Genomic DNA, 24,986 nt, shown 5'->3' on the forward strand with positions numbered 1-24,986 from the left:
CAGGAGAGGGTGCTAGGGGTTTGGAAACCCATTCCGTGCTCCACTGTGCTCCTTCTGGCTCAGCGGGAACCTGTACACACATCCAGCCATCATTTGCTCCCACTGGATAAGGCTACCTTCACACACAGGGCTTCAGTGAGGACCCACAAGGTCATCAAACGAAGGCAAAAGACGCAGTGCACGCTGACGTCTCGGGAGAACCCCCCACGTTGTGCCCCTCAGGGGCTGTGACTCAGCATCCCATCCCATCTGGCAGGTCCCCCCAGGCTGGCAAGGGCCAGGGTGCCGCGAGGCAGGTGGGCAGGCGGGGCTGGCAGAGAGAAAAGGCGGCTGCGGTCGATTAGGATTAGAAAGGAGTGCCTGTGGCCGCTGCGAAGGATTAGAGAGGGAGCCAGCCCCAGTGGCTGTCAGGAAGTAAATTGATGGTAATGTGAATTAGAGAGGAAAAATGACAGAAGAAAGGACAAGTTTATTCTAGATGGAGGTGCAGTGGGCACCAGGAAGACAGAGCACTTTGTGAGCTGATGTTTTCATTTTTCATGGTAAATGCAAACTGTCTCCCCAGGCCTGCTGGACAAGCTGACTGAGGCCAAGTTGGGGAGGTGGGGAGTGAGCGGCATTTAGGGTGAGAGGTGGGGAGTGAGTGGCATTTAGGTTAGGGCCTGGGGGCCTTTCCATCCATGTCTTGTGCCTTGCTGCCCCTTTGTGGGGCAGCCCCCACATTTACCCTCTCCCCAGGCCCATCCTCAGGCGGGGATGGTTCCCGATGAGCCTCAGCGGCCTTGGAGTCTCATCAAAGGGGCTAACCGTGCCTGCCCCCTGGGTCTAAATGAGGTGATACATGTAAAGGATACAGCAACCGGTATTACAGAGAGGAAGTACCAGCCCATGGCCGCTGCTGTCGGCGTTCTGGTCACCACGTGGAGACTTGGGTGCACTTGAGTGTGGCCCCTGAGCATGGGCTGGAGGGCTGGCTGTGGGAGAGAGGAACAGAGAGGCCGTCTGGAGCTAGAGCACAGAGCACCTGCAAGTGGGACAAAGACCTGAATTTTTTCCACCTACCAAGTCAGGTGCCAGCAACCTTTTTCTGTGATGGACCAGATAATAAATATTTTAGGCATCGCGGGCCAAAGATTTCTTGTGCAACTAGTGAGCTGAGACATAGTAGCAGGAAAGCTGTCATAGACCATAGGGAAAGAGATGGGTTGGAGCCAAGGGCCCTAGGTGGCTGAGCCCAGCCCCAGGTGGTGAGGAGCCTGGAGATCTTGGGAGCAGCTACGGGCCCTGATGAGATTTCCAGTTTGGAGAACAGACCAGGACAGAGATCTTGGTGAGAGGGTACAATGGCTTGAGCAGGGTGAGGGGGCCAGAAGGGACAGAGGTGGGGGGACTTGTGGACGAGACTGCGGGCCAACCTCAATGCCGTCTCTCATCTCTTCCAGGTTCTCCCTACTATTACAGCGCTGCTGCCCGAGGAGCCGCCCCGCCTGCAGCCGCCACTGCCTATGACCGCCACTGACCCTTGGAGCCCGGCCGGCGCCAAGCACTTACGACACATATCATTAAGGGAGATAGCCTCCCAGCCCCCTGCCAAGACAGCCAGAGGGGACCCACCAGACCGCCCCCCACACCCCCCTCACCTGAAACTCCTTCCCTCCCCCTTTCCTGCCAGGATCTTGGGTTCTGTGGTAGGCCTGTTGGACTTCTGGCCTTTGTCCATTTCAAGAGTCAATCGATGAGCTTCTCCCAGTGGTGACCAGGTCTCTGCACACCAACAGACTGTTCTACAGACAACTGCAGCCTAGCCCGCCCCGCCAGGCCTGCAGCTGTCTGACCATCTTGTGTCTTAGTACAGGCCTGGGCAGGAGACCTGGCTTTTGTTGCTTCAACAGCACCCATGTATATACCTTCTTGATTTTCTGTGGGCCTGAGGGTTCCACTGAGCAGACCGTCCACCCCAACGCACCCCACACTCACAGAGTGTCCCAGCCCATCACCCACCTGTGCACAGTGTCCCCTCTGCCCTGGGTGCCCCTGCCTGGTGGGCCCGAAGCTGCCCTTGAGACTGAGGCTTCCCACCTGGGGCCCATCTCCCTCATTCTCCAACGTCTTCACTAGGAGTCTCCCTGGGCTGGTTGTGCTGCAAGCCCTCCCAAGAGGAATACACCCAGGATTCCTGCTTCTGTTTCCCTGGGCCACAGTGTGAACAGCTCTTCTCCAGATCAGAGGACTCAAAGAGAACCGTCTGGAAGATTCCTTGGCTGCCATTCTCAAGTAAGAGGTCTCCTGAGCATTGATTGCATCATGGACTTTGGTTGTCAGGGCTGGGCAGGACCAGGGGATCAGCCGAACCAGGCCAGGGAGGGGCCCGAGGTTCTCCTGACCCTCTCAGCCCCCGGGGCCACTGAACTGAACTGGATTGTGTCTTCTGTGACATACCTGGGCTTGAATCGCTTTGGACACCCACCATGGACACTTTAGCCACCCTCCAGGACCCCAGCAAGTGGATTCTGGGTGAGCCTATTTCAGTGATAGAATGATTGACATAAAGGACTGTCCCCTGAACCAAGGACCACAACATCCTACAGCAGTCAGCCAGAACTTCTGGGCTTTCTCTCGGGGCAGCCCCTCTGGTCCATGGAGCTGAGCACATGGCTGGGCACAGAGGTGCTGGGGTTGGGGGCACATACCTAACTTCACAGGGTGCAGGCCTCCTGCTGATACAGGGGCCGGGATGGTCAGGGTCTGGGAGCGGGAGCTTGGGGAACTCACTGTGGACTGGGCTGGACAGAGGAAGCCAACTGGGGACACTTGGGAGCAGGACCAGCAGTGACCGTGTGACCTGGGAGTGGTTCTGAGGTGGGCACGCCAGGTGCCCTGACATGGCCTGGGCCTTCATTCCTCACACCTTCTTGCTTTCCAGCTCAGAACAGCCAGGGGGCCCCTGTGCAAACCTGGGCTGAACAACAGCACCGATGGCAGGCTGAATCATCTCGCCTGTCTGCCGTCAGGTTGGCAGGGAGGTGGGGTGGGGAACACTGGCACTTGGGGCTGGCAGGCCCGGCAGGCCTTGCCCTGGCTGCAGCTCTGCTTCACAGTGGGACCTTGGCTGACTTGGTACAGAAGGGTCACCTGGCCGCTTTCTCCTCTTCTTCCCTCCCAGGTACCTGGGGCTGTGAGAGGGTCATCTGGGGCAGGCCCTCCATTTCTGAGCAAGCATATGGGGTGGGCTCCTGAGACCTGCTGATGTTTGAATCGGGTGGGAAACAGAACACCCTGAGAGATGGCAATCAGAAAGACCTTGAAAGACCTAGTCCAGCTCTCCTGGGGAAACTGAGGGCAGCTTGGGGAGGCTGGGGACCATGCAGGGAGACAGGGTAGACCTCCTCTAGCCGTCCCTCAGTACTTTGTCCCTCAGCGCCCCCACAGGGCTGGGCAAAGAGTAGACAGATGCTCAGCAAATTGGAGTCCCCAAGCAGTGGTGGTGGAGGTGCGGCTGGGACTTGGGTGCCGGACCTCTAACACATGGTGATCCCTGTCACCCCCATCTGTCCATCTCCTATCCCTGGGGCCACTGCCTGTGCATTTGATGCTCTCAGAACTGCTGAAGAAACCCGGTTGCCAGGCCAGAGATAGAGCCGAGTGAGCTCAGGGCAGGCACAGCACCCCTGAGAGCCTGCAGGCGGAGAAGGAAGGCAGCCAGAGTCAGGGCTCCTGGGACCAGCTCTAGCTGCCACCTGCAGGAGAAGGATGCTACTTGATTCCCACACACACACTCAGAGGGAGACCAGGTGGTGGTCCGACAGTGGGGGGACCGGGTCTCAGCAAGGCCACTTTGGCCTCTGCCTCCGTCCCTCCTCTCTTAGAATGATGCCCACCATATCTTTGGATCCTGGTCCTTCCTTGTGGTTCTGGGAGGAGGTCAGCCTCCCCTCAACTGGATCCCACATCACACTTCCTCTGTAGAGTCCTCCTGGCCCCACAGTGATTCCTTCTACCTGTCCCATCTCCCATCTTGCCCCTGCAGTGGGTTCCCACCTTGCTTTTCCTATCTCGCCTGAGGCCTTACTGGTCCTCAGATTGGACATGTATTTATTAGACAACCATATGATTCCTGGGCTGCCAGGCAGAAGCACAAGAGCACACAGATGCACGTGGATGTACACACACACACACACACACACACACACACACACACACACACACACCTGCTCTCACCAATCCAGAGCTCCCACACTGCCCAGCAGAGCTGCCTGGGGCTGGATGAGGGAGGAGAGTTCCAAAGGACACAGCTGCCAAGTAGATGCCAGAGTTCTGAACGGAAAACCCGAGTCTGAGGCCTCACCAGCACTGTGGCAGGAGGCCTGGGGCTTTGCTCTGGGCCTTCAGCTCCATGTCCTATCTCTAACTTTTTAGGCAAAAAATTTTTTCATAGCATTTATCTAGCTCCAACCTGGAAAAATTGGTGACATTAAACTCACCATCCCTTTTCCAAGGCGCCCTGCTAAGGGCTAGGGCTCTCATAACTGAGGTGCTTGGCAAAGATTGAGAGATAAATTCTCAGATAGCAGAGTCCCATTCTCTTCCTACTCCTCAGTTCTCCAGAACCCTGCCCCCCGAAGACCCACAGTGAGGAAGGAAAGAAGAGGGCCCAAGACTGTTCTGATGAAAGGGGCCCGGGGTTTGTGGCCTTGCTGGTCCCACCTGACGCCCACTGACACTAACACTTGCAGTCTTTCGCCAGATTCCCGCCATCGCTACTGGGCTTTCATCTGGCTCAGAGGTGGTGAGACCCCATTCAAGGCAACACATGCCCCTGCGGGGCCCGGCTCTCCCAGGGTGCGGGTGCCAGTGTCAGGAGCTGTCCCCTTCCTCCTCTTATCTCTGCCTTTTCCTCTTCAGTACAGTCTGTGACAGTAAGCAGGAGTACCTGAGCTGGGGTCTTCGAGTGCCCACCAGCCCAGAAAACACAAAAGGCCATCTCCTGGGCCCTGACCTAACTGCTCCCAGGCCAGGCCAGGCAGGTGGTGTAACCCGCTCCCCAAACAGAGCACGAGGCAGCATGGCGCATGGGGCCCGAGACCCCTAGAAGCATGCTTGTCCCACTGAGTGACATTCAAGTGTGAAAACCTTTAAAGCACTCATTCAAACGAAAACTGCATCTGTGGGCTAAATCTACCCTCTGGCCACCAGCTTGTGCCCCTCAGTCTTGGTCAGATTCTCCTTCCTTCCCCACCTCATTGTCCTTCATTGCTCAATTGGAGAAGATGGGAGCCCAGGGCGGTGAGCAATATGCTTCAAGTTGTCCAGCAAGGCGGCAGCAGAAACAGGCGAACCTACTCCTCATCCTGGGCTCTTGCAAACTGAGTTTTGAAGGTAGGCGAGTAGACCAGCAGGAATGTGAGGACAGGCATGGCTGTCTGCCTTGAAAGGGAAATAAACACTGCCAGGGCCTTTCCAGTGCACAGTGAAGAGCCCCAGATGTGACCGCAGGGCACTGAGGGGTGAAATCCCTTCATCTGGGGTATGACTGCCCTGCCTTCTGTAGCCTTAGCTCCAGCCACCCCCTTGTGGATGACATTTCCACTAGAATTTAGCTCCAAGCCACGGGGAGCAAATCTTAAAAACAAACCAAGCCCTCCCTACAAATACCTGGAAACAGGCTATGTTTGAGATTCAATGTCCCAGGAGGGCAGAGAAAAATCCAGGTCCCAGGATAGGCCAGGCGCGGGCTGGACTCTGGGTTCGGCCAAGAGGCTGGCTCTGCGGGCCTGGCCCTGAAACCCCTCTGGAGCCCGCCTCTGATGGTTTCCAGGCATGCACACTGGCGTTCCTGGTGAATCTGTCCCTGTAGTTCTCTTGGCCTTGGAGAGAGAGGTCCCAGGCAAGTGCATTTCTTAAAAGGTAACAAAATACATGATTGGAAAGTTGGACAGTCAGGCCACGACTCCTAGCCTGCAGTCTGCCCCATCTCCTGGTGGCCCTTCCACCCTTTGTTCCCTGTCGTCCCCAGGACCTCTGGATTCCCTCCTACATATTCATGGGGGAGCCACGGTGTTGATCCTTACTTCCCCCTGTCAGCTCGGGCTGCACCTCCGGTGGTGGCCAGGTCCCCAGGGGCTGGCTGCTGCTGCTCGCCAGGAGCAGACAGACCCTGCTCTTCCTCTCATTCTCTGGTAGTTCCTCAGCACTGAGGCCCCCATTCCTGGATGCCCCAAGGACCAGAGGGGACCTCAGAATCATGCCACTGCCATCTGAGAGTTCTGATCCAAGGGGACCTGTTTAGCTCATCTCCAAGTTGGGGGGGGGGTAAGTCTAGATAACCTTTATCCCAGGTCTTAGACCCATGAGCAACACAAGGTGCCTCTGTCTTTACCGAGGGAATCTTGGTGGATTCTCCAGAGCGAGGCACTGTGGCCTGTGGCAGGCTCTGCCCCTCAGCTGGGGCAGCTGAGCATGGTACCAGGAGGGAAAAAGGAAGTAACCAACGTGGGATACTCAGTAGTTTCATGTCCCCTCCCTGAATCAGGCCAGGCCTCAGCCCTACTTGTCCCCACTCAGGTCCACTGACTGTGTGGCTGTGACTACGGGGCATGCTTGTTCTCCAGATTACCATGCTCATGGCCATGTCCCTCATCTTCTCCTATAGCACCATTAAGAACAAGTGATTTTGGATGATGGATTTTTGATTTACAAATGGTGCATTTCCCTTGGAGTGGAACAGAAAGGAAACCATTTAATGGCTCTCTTATTTTCAAGCATGAATACATTTTAATGAAACTGTTTTATTGTATTTGAGGAAATGGAGAGTCGAACATGCCAACCAATCAATAGGCAATTAATTGCTATAAAGCTAAAAAGAAAATAAATAAATCCCAAGTCTATTTTAAACACCCTGTAATGCTCAGAGCCTGAGGATCTGGCCTTCCTGTCCACACACACACACCCTGCGCCTCACTCATACTTGAAACTCAGAAAAAGCGGGGAGTCTCCTCGTGCCGATTCTTGCCCACTCTCCCTGCCTTTGGTCACAGAAGGTGCGCAGACTTGGCAGCGGCCTGGCCTGGGGCTCAGGAAGAGACAGAGCTGTCCCCGGGCCCCAAGCCACCAGTGCAGAGTAGGGCAGTGGGCAGCAATGGCCTCGTGTTGCTGGGGCCACACTTCTTGGCCCCAGCTGCTGGGCCTCCCTTGTGGGGCCAGGATGGAATTCCGACTCTGGCTTGGCCCTGACTCCTGCTGGAAGATGCCGCCCTGGGTTTTCACTCTCTAGTGGCCTTTGGACATTGAGTATTTGTAGAAATGCAGATTACATTGCAAATGGAACTCTCTACCAGGAAGACACATGGATTTTGCTTTTCATTCTTTGAGACAGTTGACTTTGTCTTAGGGACTGAGCTTCCAGCATCAAAGAAATACATACCTACTGTATCCGCCAAAGTTTGTGATGCCTGCAGAGACGCTTACAAAAAAAGTACAAAAAAATTCAACAAAAAAATCACAATTGAATTGCCTTTGAAAGTAGGAGATGATCTTTCTCCAACAGATTGAAAAAAAATGCTTCTTAAAAATGTGTATGTTTTGTATTCTTTTTTTCTAGTAGAAAATAACTGACTTGAAATATTGGTGGTTTTTTTTCTTAGTGACGTGTGTTGCTTTTGTGTGTAATAATATTTGAATGTAATTACAGCAGTGCCAATTTGCCAAAGATGTCGGACATATTTTTCTTTTGTTGGGAGGAGGGCAGGGGCTGGGAGGGGGGACTTGGGAGGAAACTGGGGTGGGGTATTGGTTTAATTTTTTAAACTTTTTTGTCAAACCTGGAATTTGTGCTTTTATTTTAAGTTAAATGGTTGACTGCAACACTTTTATTTTAGCTTAGTTGGAGAAACATGCAATAAGATTGGCGTAGTTTCAATATCTGTGTGTCTTTTCATGAGTGACTGTTACTTGTGAAGAATTGATTTTATGTAACCTTTATGTGAGATAATTATTTGTAAATATTTGCCATAATTTTATTGGTTCCTAAAATAAAAGTAATTTTTTAAGTTCAGAAAAAGAATTCCATCTCATTTGTCTTTTGTTTTTACTAAATGTGTAGATATTCTTTTGACAATTCAACTAAATAGCCACGTGGAGTTGTGGGGAATTTGATGGCTCCCGAATAAATCAGGGCCAGAATAAATTCATGGAGCCCGGTGTGGTGGCTTGGCTCTGGATTTCCCTGCAGAGGTCCTCATCCATCTAAGGCCTTTAGAAGCCCCCAGGCACTATCCAGCTGGGCTTATGGTCTGGAGCTCAGTGAACACTGGCACCCACAGAAGCTGGGAAGATAGAGAATGAAATTGCAGAACTCTGGCCCCCGTGAGGCACCTGTCATTGAAAGTGACCCCAAGCCAGGCTGCGAGGGGCGATAGACTGCCTGCCAAGAGAAGTTTTCAAGGGAGCTATTTAAATGGTGGCATAGGCCGGGTGTGGTGGTGCACGGTTGTGATCCCAGCATTCGGGAGGTTGAGACAGGAGGATCATGATTCATTGACAGCCTCAGCTACTACTTAGTGAGACCTTTTGCAAATCAATGAAACCTTGTTTCAAAATAAAGAATAAAAGATAGGGCTGGGGGTGTAGCTCAGAGGTAGAAGGCCTCTGGGTTCCATCCCCAGTACCACAAAATAAGTTAATTAATTAATGGATCCAGAATCAGGTGCTGTGGCATTTGACTGGACTGGACAGGGACAGGAGGGGCAGAGCCTGCCCTGGAGAGGTCCCTAGGCAAGCTGCCCACTGGTTTGGCAGGGTGCTGTACTGGGCGAGTGTACCCTTCTGAAGATGACCTCATTGTTATAGTCATTAGCTATGGAATTGTGGCCGAGTTCTTTAAACTTGACTTCCTTAGCAACCTCATTCATTCACTCGACTGGTTGATGGAGGATCTACTCTGTGACCGGCGCTGGAGAGTCCAGCAGTAAACAGGGCAGAGTCCCTGCTTATGTTAGGTTGGTGATCTAGTGGGCTGTTGTCAGGACTCTGTGAACAGTACAGAGTGCTCAGTGAATGGTGTGTGCCGACACCCAGGCTTCCCACCTTGTGTCTGGGTACAACAGAGCTCAGAGGCCACTTATGGCAGGAGACCCAGCCCTTGGGCACTGAAGCACAGGCGGCATTAGGCCAGGGCTCAGAGCCCAAGACTCACAGTCCTTCTCTGGAAGAGGCTCTGCCCTCAGCCTTTAAAACTGAGCATTCGGGCCGCATGGGAGCCCAGAGGTGGCTTTTCATCAGGGGCCGAGCAGCTGCAGACCCGAGCCCTGCCCCTGCCGGGCGATGTCAGACTGCAAGGGCAGGCAGGGACCGCTGCGCCCCTTGGCACAGTGTGTGCAACTCAGTAATTGCCAGAGATGGAGTGGGCGACTGACCACGTGGGGGCCATGGACGGCAACTCATTCATATTTAATAAAGCCAGCAGCTCAGCCTCCATTCATTTCTGCAATGGATGGTGACGAAGACGAGTCCTGAGGGAGAGAGGGAGCGAGGGCCCTGCTCACTTTCCTGTGCTCCGGGAGCAGAGACTTCAAAAAGAAGCAGCTGCATTTTGCTCAAATTGGGCCCCAAACCTACAGAAATTGGGGAAGCAAGACATGTGCTTTGGTCCCAGGCTCCATGGCCCTTGTTCCTGGTTTTCCTGGGACAGAGGCCTCACACCTGCCCTCCTCCGAAGTAGGGCATCTGTATCTGTGGGGACCGGGGCAGGCGCAGCCCCCATATCATAGAGACAGGGGTGAGGCCTCCAGGTACAGAGGGTGGAAGGGCCAGCACTGCACCAGCGCACGCAGCCTCTTGCAGTCCCTCCACCCTGTGAAGTGAAGCCTCAGGCTTCCCGGGGTGCTGAGTACAGGGAAATCCTGTGGGGGAATGAGGCCACCAGGCAGAGGGATCATGCCTCCCCAGAGCTTTGGCTAGGAGTCTCTGGCTCCAGCACTGGCCGGTCAGCTTGCTGATATAAACAGTCTCTTAACTTTTAGAAGCCTTGATTTCTTCATCTGTATAATGTAGCATTTACCTCAGTGTTTCCAAGAAAAGTGTTATATATTGTACAGGAGCCTTTCCAAACTGGTCAAATGAGTTTTGTCAAGATGTCTTCTCTGCTGGAAAGGGTCAAAGCCTCCTCTGTGGGAGATACAAACATGAGCCAACCAGGAGCGTGCTGTGCGTGGGGTGGCATGTATTTGCATATTCTATTTCTAGGCATCACGTGATCAGTGTTATCTACTGTCTGGGGCAGGCAGGAAGTATAGGCTCAGGGAAAGGATTCCATCTGCTTGGGCAAGAGGCAGTCTGGGAAAGCTTCCTGGAAGAGGAAGAGGTGGGTTTTTGAACTGAGCCAGGCAGGATTTCAACAAGACATTTTAGGAAAAGTGGGATGGAAAGACGTCCTAGGCATAGGTAACAGCACTGAGCCCCAAGAGAGGGGACCCACACACTCTGGCAGGAGACACCAGACAGTTTACCTCTGAGCTAACTAGGCATTGTGGTTCTCTCCCAGAGCACTCCCTCTGAGACTGTGTAGTGCCCCTGGGTCAAAATGAGGTTTAACCTGGGTTCTAGATTGAAGAGGAGGTGTAGCTTGGGCTCAGGTGGGCAGAGGTGGGCTTCCAGCCCCACAGACATAACAGCCTCTGAGCCCGGCAGCTGCATGGTGAAGTGGGTGAGGGCACTGTGGTGGCCCATAGCGCTGAGGCCACCTTCCCTGGACACCACCTCCAGAGCAGTCTCTTGGAGTCATGAGACCCCAGAGCCCGAGAGGAGCAAAGTGGCCTTCATAGGAGCCACCACGGGGGGTCTTCTGTCAGGAGACAGTGGTTTTGGAACAGTGGGGACATGGACACCCCAGGTGATCTTAATTTTATTGTTTATCCATTTGTCCTGATTTTTCAATGATTATGCCTTATACACAATTTTAAAATAATTAAAAAAAATTAACCTAGCTATCTCAGCTTGGCCTTCCCTGCTGCCAGTGACGGGAGCCTCCTGAACCCCACTTCAGTCAGCCCTGAGGGCGTTGAGCACAAAAGCCTTCCTCTTGGTTTCTGAGCACAGTGAAGCACAGTCCCCAAGACAGCAGGAGTTTGTTTTCCCACCAGTCTAGAGACTCCGAGTTTAAGGTCAACGCACTGGGAGGGTTCTTCAGAGCCCTCTCGCTGGCTTGCTGACGGCTGCCTGCTCTTTGTCTTCCCGCCATGTGTCCGCTCCTGGTCTCTTCTTTTAAGGGACTAGATCATACTGGATTAGGACTCACCCTAATGACCTCATTCTACCTTAGTTCTTACAGGCCCTATCTCCAAATATAGTTACATGCTGTGGTATTGAGGCTTAGGACTTCAATATATGAATTTGGAAGTGACACGATTCAGTTTTATTATTTCAAAAGTAATAAAACTAGAGCCGGGTGTGGTGGTGCACGCTTGTAATCCCAGCATTTGGGAGGCTAAGACAGGAGGATCGTGGTTTGCGGCCAGCCTCAGCTACTTAGTGGGGCCCTTTGCAACGCAGTGAGACCCTGTTTCAAAAATAAAGAATAAAAAATAGGGCTGGGGGTATAGCTCAGAGGTAGAATGTCTCTGGGTTCCATCCCCAGTACCGCAAAAAAAAAAGTAATAAAACTAATAGTAATAAAGTTAGTATGGTGTAGTCCATAACACCATCTAGAATAAAGAGACCCCCAGGCCCAAAGCTCAGCTCGCGACCAGCCTTGGCCTGTCCGACACTGTCTCTACCCAGGAGCGTGCATCCTTCTCTGTCAACACCAGAGGCTTCTACACTCCTCCAGTGCTCAACTCCACAGTGTCGCCCCCAGGAAGATCCGTACCTCACACCTTACAGTCAAATAAATTCCTGGTGGATGTAGGAGCTGCTTTAATGTTTTTATTAAAGCCAGGGGTGGCAGTCCAAGCCTGTAATCCCAACTACTCAGGAGGCTGGGACAGAAGCTTGGGGCCAGCCTGGGCAACTTTGCAAGGCCCTGTCTCATAAATTAAAAAAGGGGGGGGGCTAGGTATCTCAGTGGTGGAGGCTTGCCTAGCATGTGCAAGGTCCTGAGTCCAGTCTTAACACTGTAAAAATAAATAAATAAAGCTAGTACATCTATAGTGACATATTTTAAACTTCCCTACGGAATGTGACTTAGCTTAAAAAGATATAAAGTCTCAAAGGAACAGACTGACATATTTGACTAAGTTTTTACTTTTATTTATCTAAGGAAAATTAATGAAATTCAAAAACAACTTGGAAAAAGGAACTGAAGAAATGTGAAAAGGTACAATGCTGTTAAAATGTAAAAATTTTGAAATAATACTATCATCCTCAACAGAAAAACAGTAAAAGACACACACACACACACACACACACACACACACACACACACGCACATCATTCACACATGCTCAATACAAGATTAAAATTACAATTCAACTTCACAACATTTTAAAAAAAAAATAATGCCAGTGAGGGTGCAGAGAAATGGGCTCTCCCCCTGCTCACCACTGAGCTGCCCGACAGCGGGAGGCTAATATTGCCTGCTCATCTCTGGGCCTGGCGCCAGCCCCAGGGTCAGCTGGAGGAGCGGGACTCAGAGGGCTGGGCGAGGGTCCTGCGCCCAGGCCTGACCATGCCCACGCCTGTGGGTTTTGCACAAGGCTGTTTGCCTGCAGTCACAGGAGGCCGTCTGCAGCCCAGGTCAAATGGGAAACGTGTCACGTCGAGCCCACCGAGTCATCTAGAAGAGCACGCAGGCAGCAGAGGTTCCCACATTATCCACAAACATGTGTAAATATCGCGACGGCTGTAATGTAACCAAGAAAATCACTTCCCGTTGTTTCCCCTTCAATGATATTTTCTGCTTGGCTGAGTTTGCTTAGCGCACTGGAAAGGCCAACTCATCAGTTCTTGTTGTTAATCAAGAGCAGTAATTGTCCGAGTTCAAAGCCTTCTGACTTAGACTCTGCTGAATAGGATAACAAGTTCCAAAAATGCTAAGTAGTAGTTTTTATAAATGGGCCTGTGTGTTGTTGTTTTTTTTTTTTTTTAAATAGGGAAGGCCCCTGAAGAGGGTTTGAGAAGAAAGCCTTTCTGTGAAGTGGAATTAAAACATTGTGCATACCTCACAGAGCATGGCAGATAAACTTTGAAAACTTCCAGAAATCCTTATAGCATGGCTATATGGGTGCACACTCATATTCTCACTTACCATGTGAACTTGTGCATTGGTTAAAGAGATGCCAGCAGATGTCATCAATATATCCCATAACTTCAGTGTCAACATAATAGAAATCAGTTCTTTACCTACAAAACTGATATTCCCAGAAGGCAGGAGGCCTTTCACAAGTGGCTCAGGAATCCAGGCATCTTTCTTTCTTCTTTTGGCTCTTAACATGCAGCCTTGAAATTCACCTTGTATGTGTGCATCAGGCCTGCAAAATAGAAAAGAGCCTGGAGATCAGGCCCGGGAGGTTTTCATGGATAGGCCTGGAAGTGGCTTGCACGCTCGCTCACAATCTATTGGCCAGAACCTGGCCTGTGGCTGCCTCTAATTGCAAGGGGGTGATAAGTAAAATAAAAAATTAAATGCGAGTAAAATAAAAATAATGTGCGTACGGCGGAGTGTGAAAAACACGAGAGAGGTCCGGTACACATGGCATGTAAAGTTTTAATGGCACGGCTCTCCCGGGGATCAGGGCGAGGCACCGTGGGGCCCGCGCGCCTGTCCGAAGCTTGAGGACGCGGGCTCTCCTTTTCAAGGTATGTATCTCGCGAGATGAGGGTTTACTCGCGGGAACGCCCAATTCTCGCGGGGGTTTCAGCCCCTCCCTTGCCCTGCAGAGGTCATGTGACACAAAGTCACATGAGTGCAGGACCCAACTTAACATTCCGGCCTTTTGATGGTAGGGATAATGGATGATGTTGGACCCTCTAGCTTCTTCCTGCTGTCAAGGGGCGTCGTCAGGGGCCCCAGGCCGGGAGGAGTCGGAGGTTCAGTCCCCCAGAAGGGGGTGCAGGTGGGTGCATAGCTGCAGTGCGAATTGGAGGTTACCCTGGACAGCTTAGTGATGTGCGCTTGAGGAGGCTTGAACAGGCAAGGGCTATTAAAGAAAAAAACAAATCATGAGATTGAGCAGGCAACCAAATAGGAGACTGGTTTACTCAGTACCTGGAGAGCTACCCTGAGCTGGCAAAGAGGATGGAGGTTGAGGGATCCAGGAGCCGTCAGTCTTCAGCCAGGCTGAGTAGGGCCAGCGGCGGGGCCTGGTCTGGAAAGGTGCTCCCCCTGTGTTGAGGCACCTGGGGCTCACCCTTTTCCAAGGGCATTGTTCCAGTGGCCCTCCTGGCCACACGCCGAGCAGTCCGATTGGTAGGCGTGGCTTTGCCCCACTTGAGGCAGGCTCCTGGAGGTAGTTGTTGTTGCAGTCCTCCACACCTAGGTGGCGCTCCAGAGGGCTGAGCCGCCACCGCCAGCCAAAGGGCAGCTACCAGGGATCTGCTTTTTGGCAAAGTCAAGAGTGTACGCTCCATCTCCGCCTGTTTCTCTCTGGAATTAAAACTTAGATGCTATGTTAAGGTTCTGTCAGCTGTGACGGACCTATACTCACAAAGAGCATGTCCCGGGGCTGGTGTCCGGCAAGAATGGCAACGCAGACTCCCCACGGGCAGAGGGTGTCACCCCAGCCCCGGCGTTTCCCACAGCACCTAGGGCGCGCCCACGCGGGCCGCCCAGCAAAATTGCAGTCTGGCGCGGGCCAAGATGGCGACTGTGACATCACCAGGCAGCGACTATGAGCCATCACAAAATGGCAGCTGGCGGGAAAATAAATGGAAGCTGATGGGGGAGAGCATTTTGAGGGATACCAGACCACTTAGAAAAGTTCCTAACTGTTCCTGGGCCACCGCAACCTATTTCCCAACTCGTATCAAGGCAGACAGGCTCTCAGGGTATCTGCTAGTATAAAGGTTCGACTCCCCATAATTGGTTCGCGGGCGGAAACGAAGAACAGGAAATGGGCGTCCCCGATTTCCCTGCTCAATCGTTCGGAAACAGAGGTTAAGAGATAGGGAAGAACGTCTTCATTCCTTCTCAAAACCGGAGGATGACCTGGTCATCCACAGCGTGGTCCCAGTGGACCATGTGACAATGGGTCACCAAGCGCTTGGATTTTAAGGTCCCAGTGGACCGGAAGACCCAAGTCCGGAACCCGCTAACCAAGGGAAGGAGGCAGTTTACCGGAGTATAGTGATGTCGGCCAGCGCTGGCTGTGACAGAAGCGCTGAGAAGCTGCTGGGGGCGCGGTGGAGCCAGGGCGCGCGGATGCTGGTGGCTGGTGTGGACGGCACTGGCACAGGTGGGATCAGTGGGGGTGCACAGGCGGCATGGCTTGCCGGGCCCGCGGCGTGGAGACAAAAGGGCTTCCAGGCACGCGCCAGACACTGAGGCTTGGCTCCGAGGAGCACCGCCAGTGAGCCTGGCTCGGGGCGGGTGGGGCAAACCGGCCAGAGGTCCCGGCGGTGACCGGAGAACCAAGCTGGAACGGTGCTTTAGGAGGTCCAAGCGGCAGGCAGAGGTCCTGGCCCGCGCAGGCGGTTGGCAGGCAGAGCAAGTGCCAAGCTGCCTGGCTCGGGCCGGAAAGATGGCCGCCGACTCCTAGGATTGGTTAGGAGTGGAAAGTGGGAGGGATTAAAGATTGTGAGGCCTCCAGTGAGGCCATGAGGTGGGAGGGGTTAAAGATGGCGAGGCCTCCAGTGAGGCCATGAGGTGGGAGGGGTTAAGGATGGCGAGGCCTCCAGTGAGGCCATGAGGTGGGAGGGGTTAAAGATGGCAAGGCCTCCAGTGAGGCCATGAGGTGGGAGGGGTTAAGGATGGCGAGGCCTCCAGTGAGGCCATGAGGTGGGAGGGGTTAAGGATGGCGAGGCCTCCAGTGAGGCCATGAGGTGGGAGGGGTTAAGGATGGCGAGGCCTCCAGTGAGGCCATGAGGTGGGAGGGGTTAAAGATGGTGGGGCCAAGATGGTGGCCCCCCAGTGATTCCACGTGTCCAAGATGGCGGGCCAAAGCTGGCGACCCCCCCCCCCAGTAATTCCATGTGGCTGCTTACCGGAATGGCCAGGCCCAGGCAGCAGGGGTGGGCAGGCACAGGGTGAAGGGCGCCAGGGCGCGAGTCCGAGTGGAGGAACCAGCTGGAGCGCGGGCTGGACTTGGCGGGCTGGGGGCTGTTTAGCAGAGTGGCGGCCACCTAGATGGAGGAGGCAGGCGGCCCCAGCAGGCAGGTCTAAGCAACGCCAGGCGCGGAGAAGACATAGGCGCGCGGTGTGGCGCAGTCCGCGGGCGGCGCGGTCCCATTCCAGCGGCGGGCAGCGTGGGCAGGCGGGAACGGCGGTTTTAGGAGGTCCAAGCGGCAGGCAGGAGCAGAGCAGGTGCCAGCATCACCCAAGGAGCCTGGCTCCGGGCGGGTGGAACTGGCAGCCTGGCGGCCGGCGGAGCCTGCACGCCCCGGCAGTGGTGGCTGTGGCCGCAGTGGCAGTGGAAGATTGCCATCAGCACTCCAGAAGAGAGCACGTGGGCAGGAAAAGATGGCCACTGGCTCTCAGCAGAGCGCAGGGCTGGAATGATGGCCGCAGACTCTCAGCAGAGTGCGGGGCCGAAAAGATGGCCGCGAGCTCTCAGCGGAGCTCGGGGCTGGAAAGATGGCCGCGGACTCTCAGCAGAGCCCGGGGTGGGAAGAAGGCCGCCGGCTCTCCCGGAGAGCGCGGGGCTGGGGAAGAAGGCTTACGGTCCGGGCAGGCACGGGGCGGCAGCGGCGGCAGTGGTGGGAGCAACGCCTGCAAGCGGAGCGCTGGTGTGGGACCTCACAGTCGAGCTGCTGGCGGGTCGGAGAGTCCGGGGCTCAAAAAGAGAGTAAAAATAAAAAGAGAAAACAGAAAAAAAAAAAAAATGGGGAGGGACCCAAGAGTTCTCCCAGTTCGGCACCAAATGATAAGTAAAATAAAAAATTAATTTCCTGTTCTTCGTTTCCGCCCACGAACCAATTATGGGGAGTCGAACCTTTATACTAGCAGATACCCTGAGAGCCTGTCTGCCTTGATACGAGTTGGGAAATAGGTTGCGGTGGCCCAGGAACAGTTAGGAACTTTTCTAAGTGGTCTGGTATCCCTCAAAATGCTCTCCCCCATCAGCTTCCATTTATTTTCCTGGCCAACGCACCAAATGATAAGTAAAATAAAAAATTAAATGCGAGTAAAATAAAAATAATGTGCGTACGGCGGAGTGTGAAAAACACGAGAGAGGTCCGGTACACATGGCATGTAAAGTTTTAATGGCACGGCTCTCCCGGGGATCAGGGCGAGGCACCGTGGGGCCCGCGCGCCTGTCCGAAGCTTGAGGACGCGGGCTCTCCTTTTCAAGGTATGCATTTCGCGAGATGAGGGTTTACTCGCGGGAACGCCCAATTCTCGCGGGGGTTTCAGCCCCTCCCTTGCCCTGCAGAGGTCATGTGACGCAAAGTCACATGAGTGCAGGACCCAACTTAACAGGGGGCCCAAGAAATATAGTCTGGCACAGTGACGAGGAAGAAGGGGAAATAGGTCTGGGAGCCAGCTAGCTAAGCTACATCTTTGTGACACCTGTGAATTCCAGAGAATTCCAACCTTGCCTTCCCTCAGTTCTACCAACTCCGGGTCAGTGAAAAACAGAATAGGCTGAAGCAGAAGAGTGACACAATTGTGCCCACCAGCACCACGTGCCTGGCCCCTGCCTTCCCATCAACGGAACCACAGCAGACACCAGCCCAGAGAACAAGCTATTCCTGTCTTGGAAGAGTTGGAAGCCAGTCAGCAGCCCTGCTCCTGGTCCACTCTGATCTTCTGCCCTGCTTCTAAATACAAGACTGAGGATGGGCATGGCGGCACATGCCTGGAATCCCAGCACTTGGGAAGCTAAGAAAGGAGGAGTGCAGATTTGAGGCCAGTCTCAGCAACTTAGCAAGGCCCTTAGCAACCTAGTGAAACCCTCTTCCAAAATAAAAATAAAAAGAGCTGGGGCATAGCTCAGAGGTAGAATGCCCCTGGGTTCAATCCCCAGTACCACAAAAATGAGAGAGAGAGAGAGAGAGAGAGAGAGAGAGAGAGAGAGAGAGGAACAAAGGGACTGCGGGTTGAGTCCTTGAGTCGTGAACAAAAACATCTATGAGTATTCACTGAGCACTGTCTACCAGGCACTGATCTTACTGGAACTTTTCCTGTTGTCCTAGAACTGCATAGCCAAAGCCCTCAGTTGAACCACAACATCTGTAGAACCTTCAAAAGTTGAGTAGAGTTACCTCTTGCAGTGTTGAGAAGGGACAATTCAGAGAATGGACTTGGCCTCCCAGTAACACCCCTCTGCCCAGCACCCCGTCACGATCACCACCACAAACACAAGGAGGCTGAGAGGCGGTCAGCTCCAGGAAGACGCAGGAGCAGGAGAGAAACCCTCCACTTTCTTTGGACAAGGTGCTGCTTCCTCTCCCCAAAACAAAGGGAAATGGCTTTAAGAGAATCCCTTGAAACTGAGCATGGTGCCGCACACTTGTAATCCCCGCGCTTGGGAGGCTGAGACAGGAGGATCGCATAGGTTCGAAGCCAGCCTCAGCTACTTAGTGAGGCTCTCAGCAACTTAGTGAGACCCTGTTTCCAAATAAAATATAAAATAGGTCTGGGAGTATAGCCCGGAGGTAGAAAGCCTCTGGGTTCCACCCCAGTACCACCAAAAATAAAAAATTTAAATTTAAATTTAAAAAATAACAAAAAGAATCCCTTGAAAGTTTGGAAGTATTTTTAAAAGGGGAAATGAGTCCACCCCATAGACAGGCCAACTTGGTGGCCTGCCAAAGAGGAAGTAGAATGGACAAAGACATGTCTGTGCCCGTGAGCAGTGGGGACACCATTGGAAACAATCTCCTTGATACTGCCCTGGGAGACCCCCACCCCAAAGAGCCTCTCTCCAGCAAGGGGACCTGCGGAAGCTGCTGATAGTCTTTGGTGGGGGCCGAGAGAAGAAGTAAAAGGAAGAGCCACATCACCCACCATGTGGGGCTCAGGAGCTGGAAGAGAGGCTTATGGGACCACCATAGGATGGGAAGATGAGATTCTGCAGAGATAAAGTTCCTCATCAGTTGACTTTAAGTTGACCAGAAAAATTATCCCGGGTGGACCTGATCTCATCAGGCCACTTCTTCAAAGAAGGGTCTAGAGGTCAGAGACACAACTGTCCTCCTTTGGGCCTTGAGGGGCAGAGTCCTGGCGGGGAAGGGTAATGTGGTGTGCAGCCTCCAGGAATTAAGGCCTACATGCTGAGGGCCTGTAAGGACTCAGATTCTAACACCAACCAGTGAACTGAGTTCTGCCAGAAGCTAGTGAATGTAGAAGAGGACCCAGAGCTTTAAATGAGACCCAGCCCCAGCTAGCACCTAGAGCGTTGTGAGACCCCAGGGAAGGGACCCAACTGAACTCCTGAGCCCTGGAGACTGGGGACAATAATTCATATTGTTTTAAGCCACTGAGTTTATGGTGACTTGTTATGTAGCAATAGAAGACAAATACAGTTTCTCTATAGACAGCAGGAGCTGCAGCAAGATCCAATCTGCTCTGAGGGAGGGAGGGAATGCCCGCTGTGAATTGTGTTTGGGATTAAAGTTTCAAAAAGAACAAGACTGTGCAGTGGGGTTATGGCTCAAAAAAGGTAGGGCACATGCTTAGCATTTTTGAGGCCGTAGGTTCAATCCCCAGCACATGCCCCCATCAAATCACACACACAGCTGGGCGTGGTGGTGCACGCTTGTAATCCCCGCGCTTGGAAGGTGGAGACAGGAGGATCGCGCTGGTTCAAAGACAGCATCGCTGGCTTAAGAGACCCTGTTTCCAAATAAAAAAATATATATATAATAGGTCTGGAAGTGTAGCCTAGAGGTAGAAGGGTTTCCAGGAACCCCAGTACCACCAAACACACACACACACACACACATACACACACACACACACACACACACACACACACACACACCCCTTCCTGTTAAATACCAAAATGAAACAGTTCTAATAATTAGAAGTTCCTAGAAAGTTCTAGAATCTGACCAATATATCAAGAAAGGTCCCGATGCCCTGCCAGAAACAGAGAGAAGATAGTTTTATATAGTATAGCCAGGTGAGCTAGGGAGAAAAATTAGCTCACATCATGGTTATAGACCCAAAAGCCATTCCAGGGCTCCTTAATAACTTGACTCCACATGTATCATCTCAACCCTCACGATAACATGGCAAGATCGGTACAGTCACTGCCATCCTCTCTTGTACAGATGGGGATGCTAAGCCTGGAGCACAATGGCACCCCCACACAGCCGGTAGAAGTGTGGCCAAGACCTGAAGCAGGCATTGTGGGCCCTGAACAGGGCCACCCCCGGGTGCCTGCTCTGCTTGCACACTCTCAGCACGCGGTCAGCCAAGCAGCAAAGGCCTGAAGGCAGGCCCGGGCTCTCCCACCTCCAGGAGAACATGGCGCCTCCGTCAGAGCCCCCAGGGGCCCGCTCCTCCTCGTGTCTCATTGTGGCAATCCTTGATTTGGCTTGAAGTCACATCTGGGGAAAACTAACATTCCAGCAAAAAAATCACGAATCACCCGGCTGACTTAGAACAGCTGTCAGAATCTGCATGTTAAGTGCAATGCATTTATGTATTTGTTAGCACAACGCAGTAAGTTTTCTTCCTTCCTCCAGGCACTCATTGGTTGCCACTCCATGCCAGGGTCTCTGCTAAGCTCAGGGGCCTGGTCTCTGCCCACGGGGTGCTCCCCCTCTGGTGGGTGCAGAGATAAATCTGTAAGAGAACAAAGGCTCATTAGCAGTATCCCCAAGCACTATGGGGAGGCAGGAGTGCCACAGAGGACTGGGCACACCCCTGTGGTCACCTTCGCCAAGCAGTTAGGATGAGACATCTGCCCAGCACCGGCCACAGTCCTGGAGAAGTGCCTATAGTTTTCCCAGATGAAGAAATGCATGCAGAAAGGTTGGTGTGCTTGTCCTCTTTCTCCTTTCCAGATAAAGGTGCCAGGAGAGAGGTGAGTGTCCTGTCATTGAGGAACCCAAGTAGGATTTGGATTTCCATTCAGCCTGGACTGGGGCCTCCTAAGTGTAAAATTAGCTTTACACTTATTTTTGTGTTTTAATAGAAGGACACACACACACACACACACACACACACACACACACAGTTAAAAAAACTCAAACAGAACAAAAAAAAGTAGGCAGGTGGGTCCCCCCATACCCAACCCAGAGACTCCCAGATCTCTTTCTCAGACTGAAGTCTCTGTGTATCCTCCCAGAGATAATCTATGCATCTATTGAAAAGCACATGTATAGAAGGCACATGTGTACATGTACAATGATCACTTTATTTAAACTATTTTCAGCCACAGAGCCAGGTGTTGGTGGCGCACACTTGTAATTCCCGTGTTTGGGAGGCAGAGACAGGAAGATCACGCAGGTTCGAAGCCAGCCGTGCTGGCTTAAGAGACCCTGTTTCCAAATAAAAGTATAAAAAAATAGGTCTGGGAGTGTAGCCCGGAGGTAGAAGGGTTTCCAGGAACCCCAGTACCATCAAAATATATATATATATATATATATATGTATTTTTTTTCAGCCACAGAGCCTAGTTCCATAGTAAAATTGCCTCTATGTGTGTGCTCACGTATATGTGTGCATTTATGAAACTAGGCATTAAAGCCAAGGGGATTCTACTTCAAAGCTACATAGCCCTTTTAATTTTTGTTTTTAATATGGTATCATTAGGTTACTGAGAGTCTTGCTACATTGCTGAGGCTGTCCTCAAACCTGTGATCCTCCTATCTTGGTCTCCCAAGTACTGAGGTTACAGGCATGTGCCACCATCCCAACTAAAAATTTCCTTTTGATGCCGGGCTTTGTGGCACATGCTTATAATCCCTGTGCTTAGGAAGCTGAGACAGGAGGATTGCACAGGTTCAAAGCCAGCCTCAGCTACTCTGAGCAAGGCTCTCAGCAACTTAGTGAGACCCTGTTCTAAAATAAAATATAAAATAGGTCTGGGAGTATAGCCCAGAGGTAGAAAGCCTCTGAGTTCCACCCCCAGTACCACAAAAAAAAATCCTTTTGAAAAAGTCCAACTTTTCTTGGCAATACCAGAAAAGAATGGGATTTTCCCCCAAATACTTGTTAAATATTTATTTTACTGCCTGTAACAGAATTAGATCAGCTATGAATGACTCTAACAAATTCAGAATAACAGTGGTTTAAACAAGATAGATTATCTTCTCTCACACATGGAGTCTGGAGGCCAATGATCCGTAGCTGATATGGAAACTTGGCTGAAGGATTCAGATTCAGTCATCCTTGGACCCCCTGAGACTGTTCCTCAACCCCATGGCCCAAGATGGAGCACTGGGATCCCAGGCAGCAGGACAGAGGAGACAAAGAAGAGACAACCAACAATTGTTTGAGTATAGGTTTGAGGAAATTGGTACCTGACACTTTTTTTGCAGTGCTGGGAACTGAACCCAGGAGCATTCTACCTTCAAGCTACAATCCAGCTCTATTTTTTATTCTTTATTTTGAAGCAGGGTCTCACTAAGTTTCAGAGGGCCTCACTAAGTAGCTGAGGCTGGATGCAAATCTGCAATCCTCCTGTCTCAGCCTCCCAAGTACAAACCATCACACCCAGCTTGGTACCTGACACTTCTATGTGTGTCCCCTTGAAGTGAACTGAATCACATGGTGAGATCTAGCTGCAAGGGAGTCTGGAAATATCTATCATGACTGGCCCTGTTTGTCAGGCTATAATTTTTATTACTCTGGGAAAGAAAGAGGAGATATAGGAACATGACCAGAAAACCCTGCCTAGTTGTCTAGTTGGTTCAGACTAGAGACACATTCTTTCATTTATCCAATCAATTATTATTGATTAAATGTGCATGAAGTTGAACTGAAGGGCCATAGCGATAGGGTGTATTTCTATGCAGATGTCAGAGGAACCAGACACACTTCAGAAAATCATGAGGGGCCAACTGTTCCTTCAGAGAATAGTATCTTTCTACCTGATTCATCTCATTGATGTCAGAAGGTCCTCACCTCGGACTCTGTCTCTCCATCTGCACCACGGACACAAGGTTGACCCACACAATTTCCAGTTGTCCTGCCCAATGAGTCTGTGGCTTTAAGTAAATCACAATCAAGAGACCAAGCATTCACCATGAGAACCAGAGTCAAAGGTGAGAGATAAAAGAGACTTGAGGGTTGCTTGTATTTGGATTTCCCTGCAGAGGTCCTCATCCATCTAAGGCCTTTCGAAGCCCCCAGGCACTATCCAGCTGGGCCTATGATCTGGAGCTCAGTGAACACTGGCACCCGCAGAAGCTGGGAAGATAGAGAATGAAATTGCAGAACTCTGGCCCCAGTGAGGAACCTGTCATTGAAAGTAACCCCAGCCGGGCGTGGTGGCTCACACTTGTAATCCCCGCGCTTGGGAGGCTGAGACAGGAGGATCGCACAGGTTCGAAGCCAGCCTCAGCTACTTAGTGAGGCTCCCAGCAACTTAGTGAGGCCCTGTTTCCAAATAAAGTATAAAATAGGTCTGGGAGTGTAGCCCGGAGGTAGAAAGCCACTGGGTTCCACCCCTAGTACCACCAAAAAAAGAAAGAAAGAAAGAAAGAAAGAAAGAAAGAAAGAAAGAAAGAAAGTAACCCCAAACCAAAGAAGTGCCAGGCTGCCACTGGCAATAGACTGTCTGCCAAGAGTTTTCAAGGGCAACTATTAAAATGGTAGCATAGATTCGGGAGGCTGAGACCAGAGGATCGCGGTTCGCAGACAGCCTCAGCTACTTAATGAGGCCCTTCGCAACTTAGTAAGACCCTGTCTCAAAATAAAGAATAAAAAACAGGGCAGGGGGTATATCTCAGAGGTGGAATGTCCCTGGGTTCCATCTCCAGACCCCCCACACACAAAAAAAAAATGGTAGCATGGGGGTTCATGATGAGAAAACTTTGGGGACAGAGCTTTTGCAGAAAGATGCCTGCCTGATCCATGAGGCTCTTTTGAGGAAGAATAATATCAAAGAAGACCCAAAGGATGTTATTGTTCTGTCTTCTGTTGGCTTTGGAAACATCTCGCAAAAAAAAAAAATTCACTAAAAACATTGAGCTTCTCGAAGTACTGGGACATTCATGACTAACAAACTGGAATGGGGAAAGGAAGACCAAATGTGGAGTCAAATAGGGACTTCTCTAGATGGACTACAGTAGCATTCTCTAGAGACTGGGATGAAACAATTTTAGTTAATATTTGAAGCCGGGCATGGTGGCGCACACTTGTAAACCCAGCATTTGGGAGGCTGAGACAGGATGATCCGAGTTCTCAGACAGCCTCAGCTACTATGTGGTGAGGCCCTTTGCAACTCAGTGAGACCCTGTTTCAAAAATAAAGACTAAAAAATAGGGCTGGGGGTGTAGCTCAAAAGTAGAATGCTTCTGGGTTCCATCCCCAGTACCACAATAAATAAATAAATAAATAAATAAATAATATTTGATAGCTATTGGGGGAGAAATCCTTGTGAGGAAGAAGTTAAGCCAACTTCAATCGCAGCACTGGAAGAACTCCAGATTGCTTGGAGATTCAGAATGAATCAAACGAGCTGCCTTGGGGGGAAGGGGAGAGCAAGCCATGGGTTTGGAGGGGTGGCAGACACAGCTCAGGAGCCACATAGAGAATGGGGCTGCTTGAGGACTTGAACCTGTGCTTAATCCAAGGATTTTTTTTTTTTTTTTTTTTTTTTTGCGGTACTGGAGATGGGACCTAGGGAGCATTCTACCTCCAAGTGACACCCCCAGCCCTATTTTTTTATTCTTTTATTTTTTTATTTTTTTTCTTTTAACAGAGGAGGAAGGCCGATCTTG

General features: G+C 51.6%; 1 protein-coding gene across 8 annotated transcripts in view; it reads left to right on the forward strand.

Moving 5' to 3' along the window:
• PAX5 (paired box 5) overlaps positions 1-1,519 on the forward strand; it is a gene marked incomplete at both ends in the record, with an annotated part of 185,969 nt that extends 184,450 nt beyond the window's left edge. For all 8 annotated transcript variants that reach the window (XM_080709605.1, XM_080709607.1, XM_080709608.1 and 5 more), the window contains one exon: positions 1,443-1,519. In XM_080709605.1, coding sequence (XP_080565731.1) covers positions 1,443-1,519 — 77 coding nt within the window. The remainder of the gene's footprint in view (positions 1-1,442) is intronic.
• Between the last annotated feature and the right edge of the window lie 23,467 nt (positions 1,520-24,986).

The sequence above is a fragment of the Muscardinus avellanarius genome (genome assembly GCF_963383645.1).
Source record: "Muscardinus avellanarius genome assembly, chromosome: 13".
NCBI classification, from domain to species: Eukaryota; Metazoa; Chordata; class Mammalia; order Rodentia; family Gliridae; genus Muscardinus; species Muscardinus avellanarius.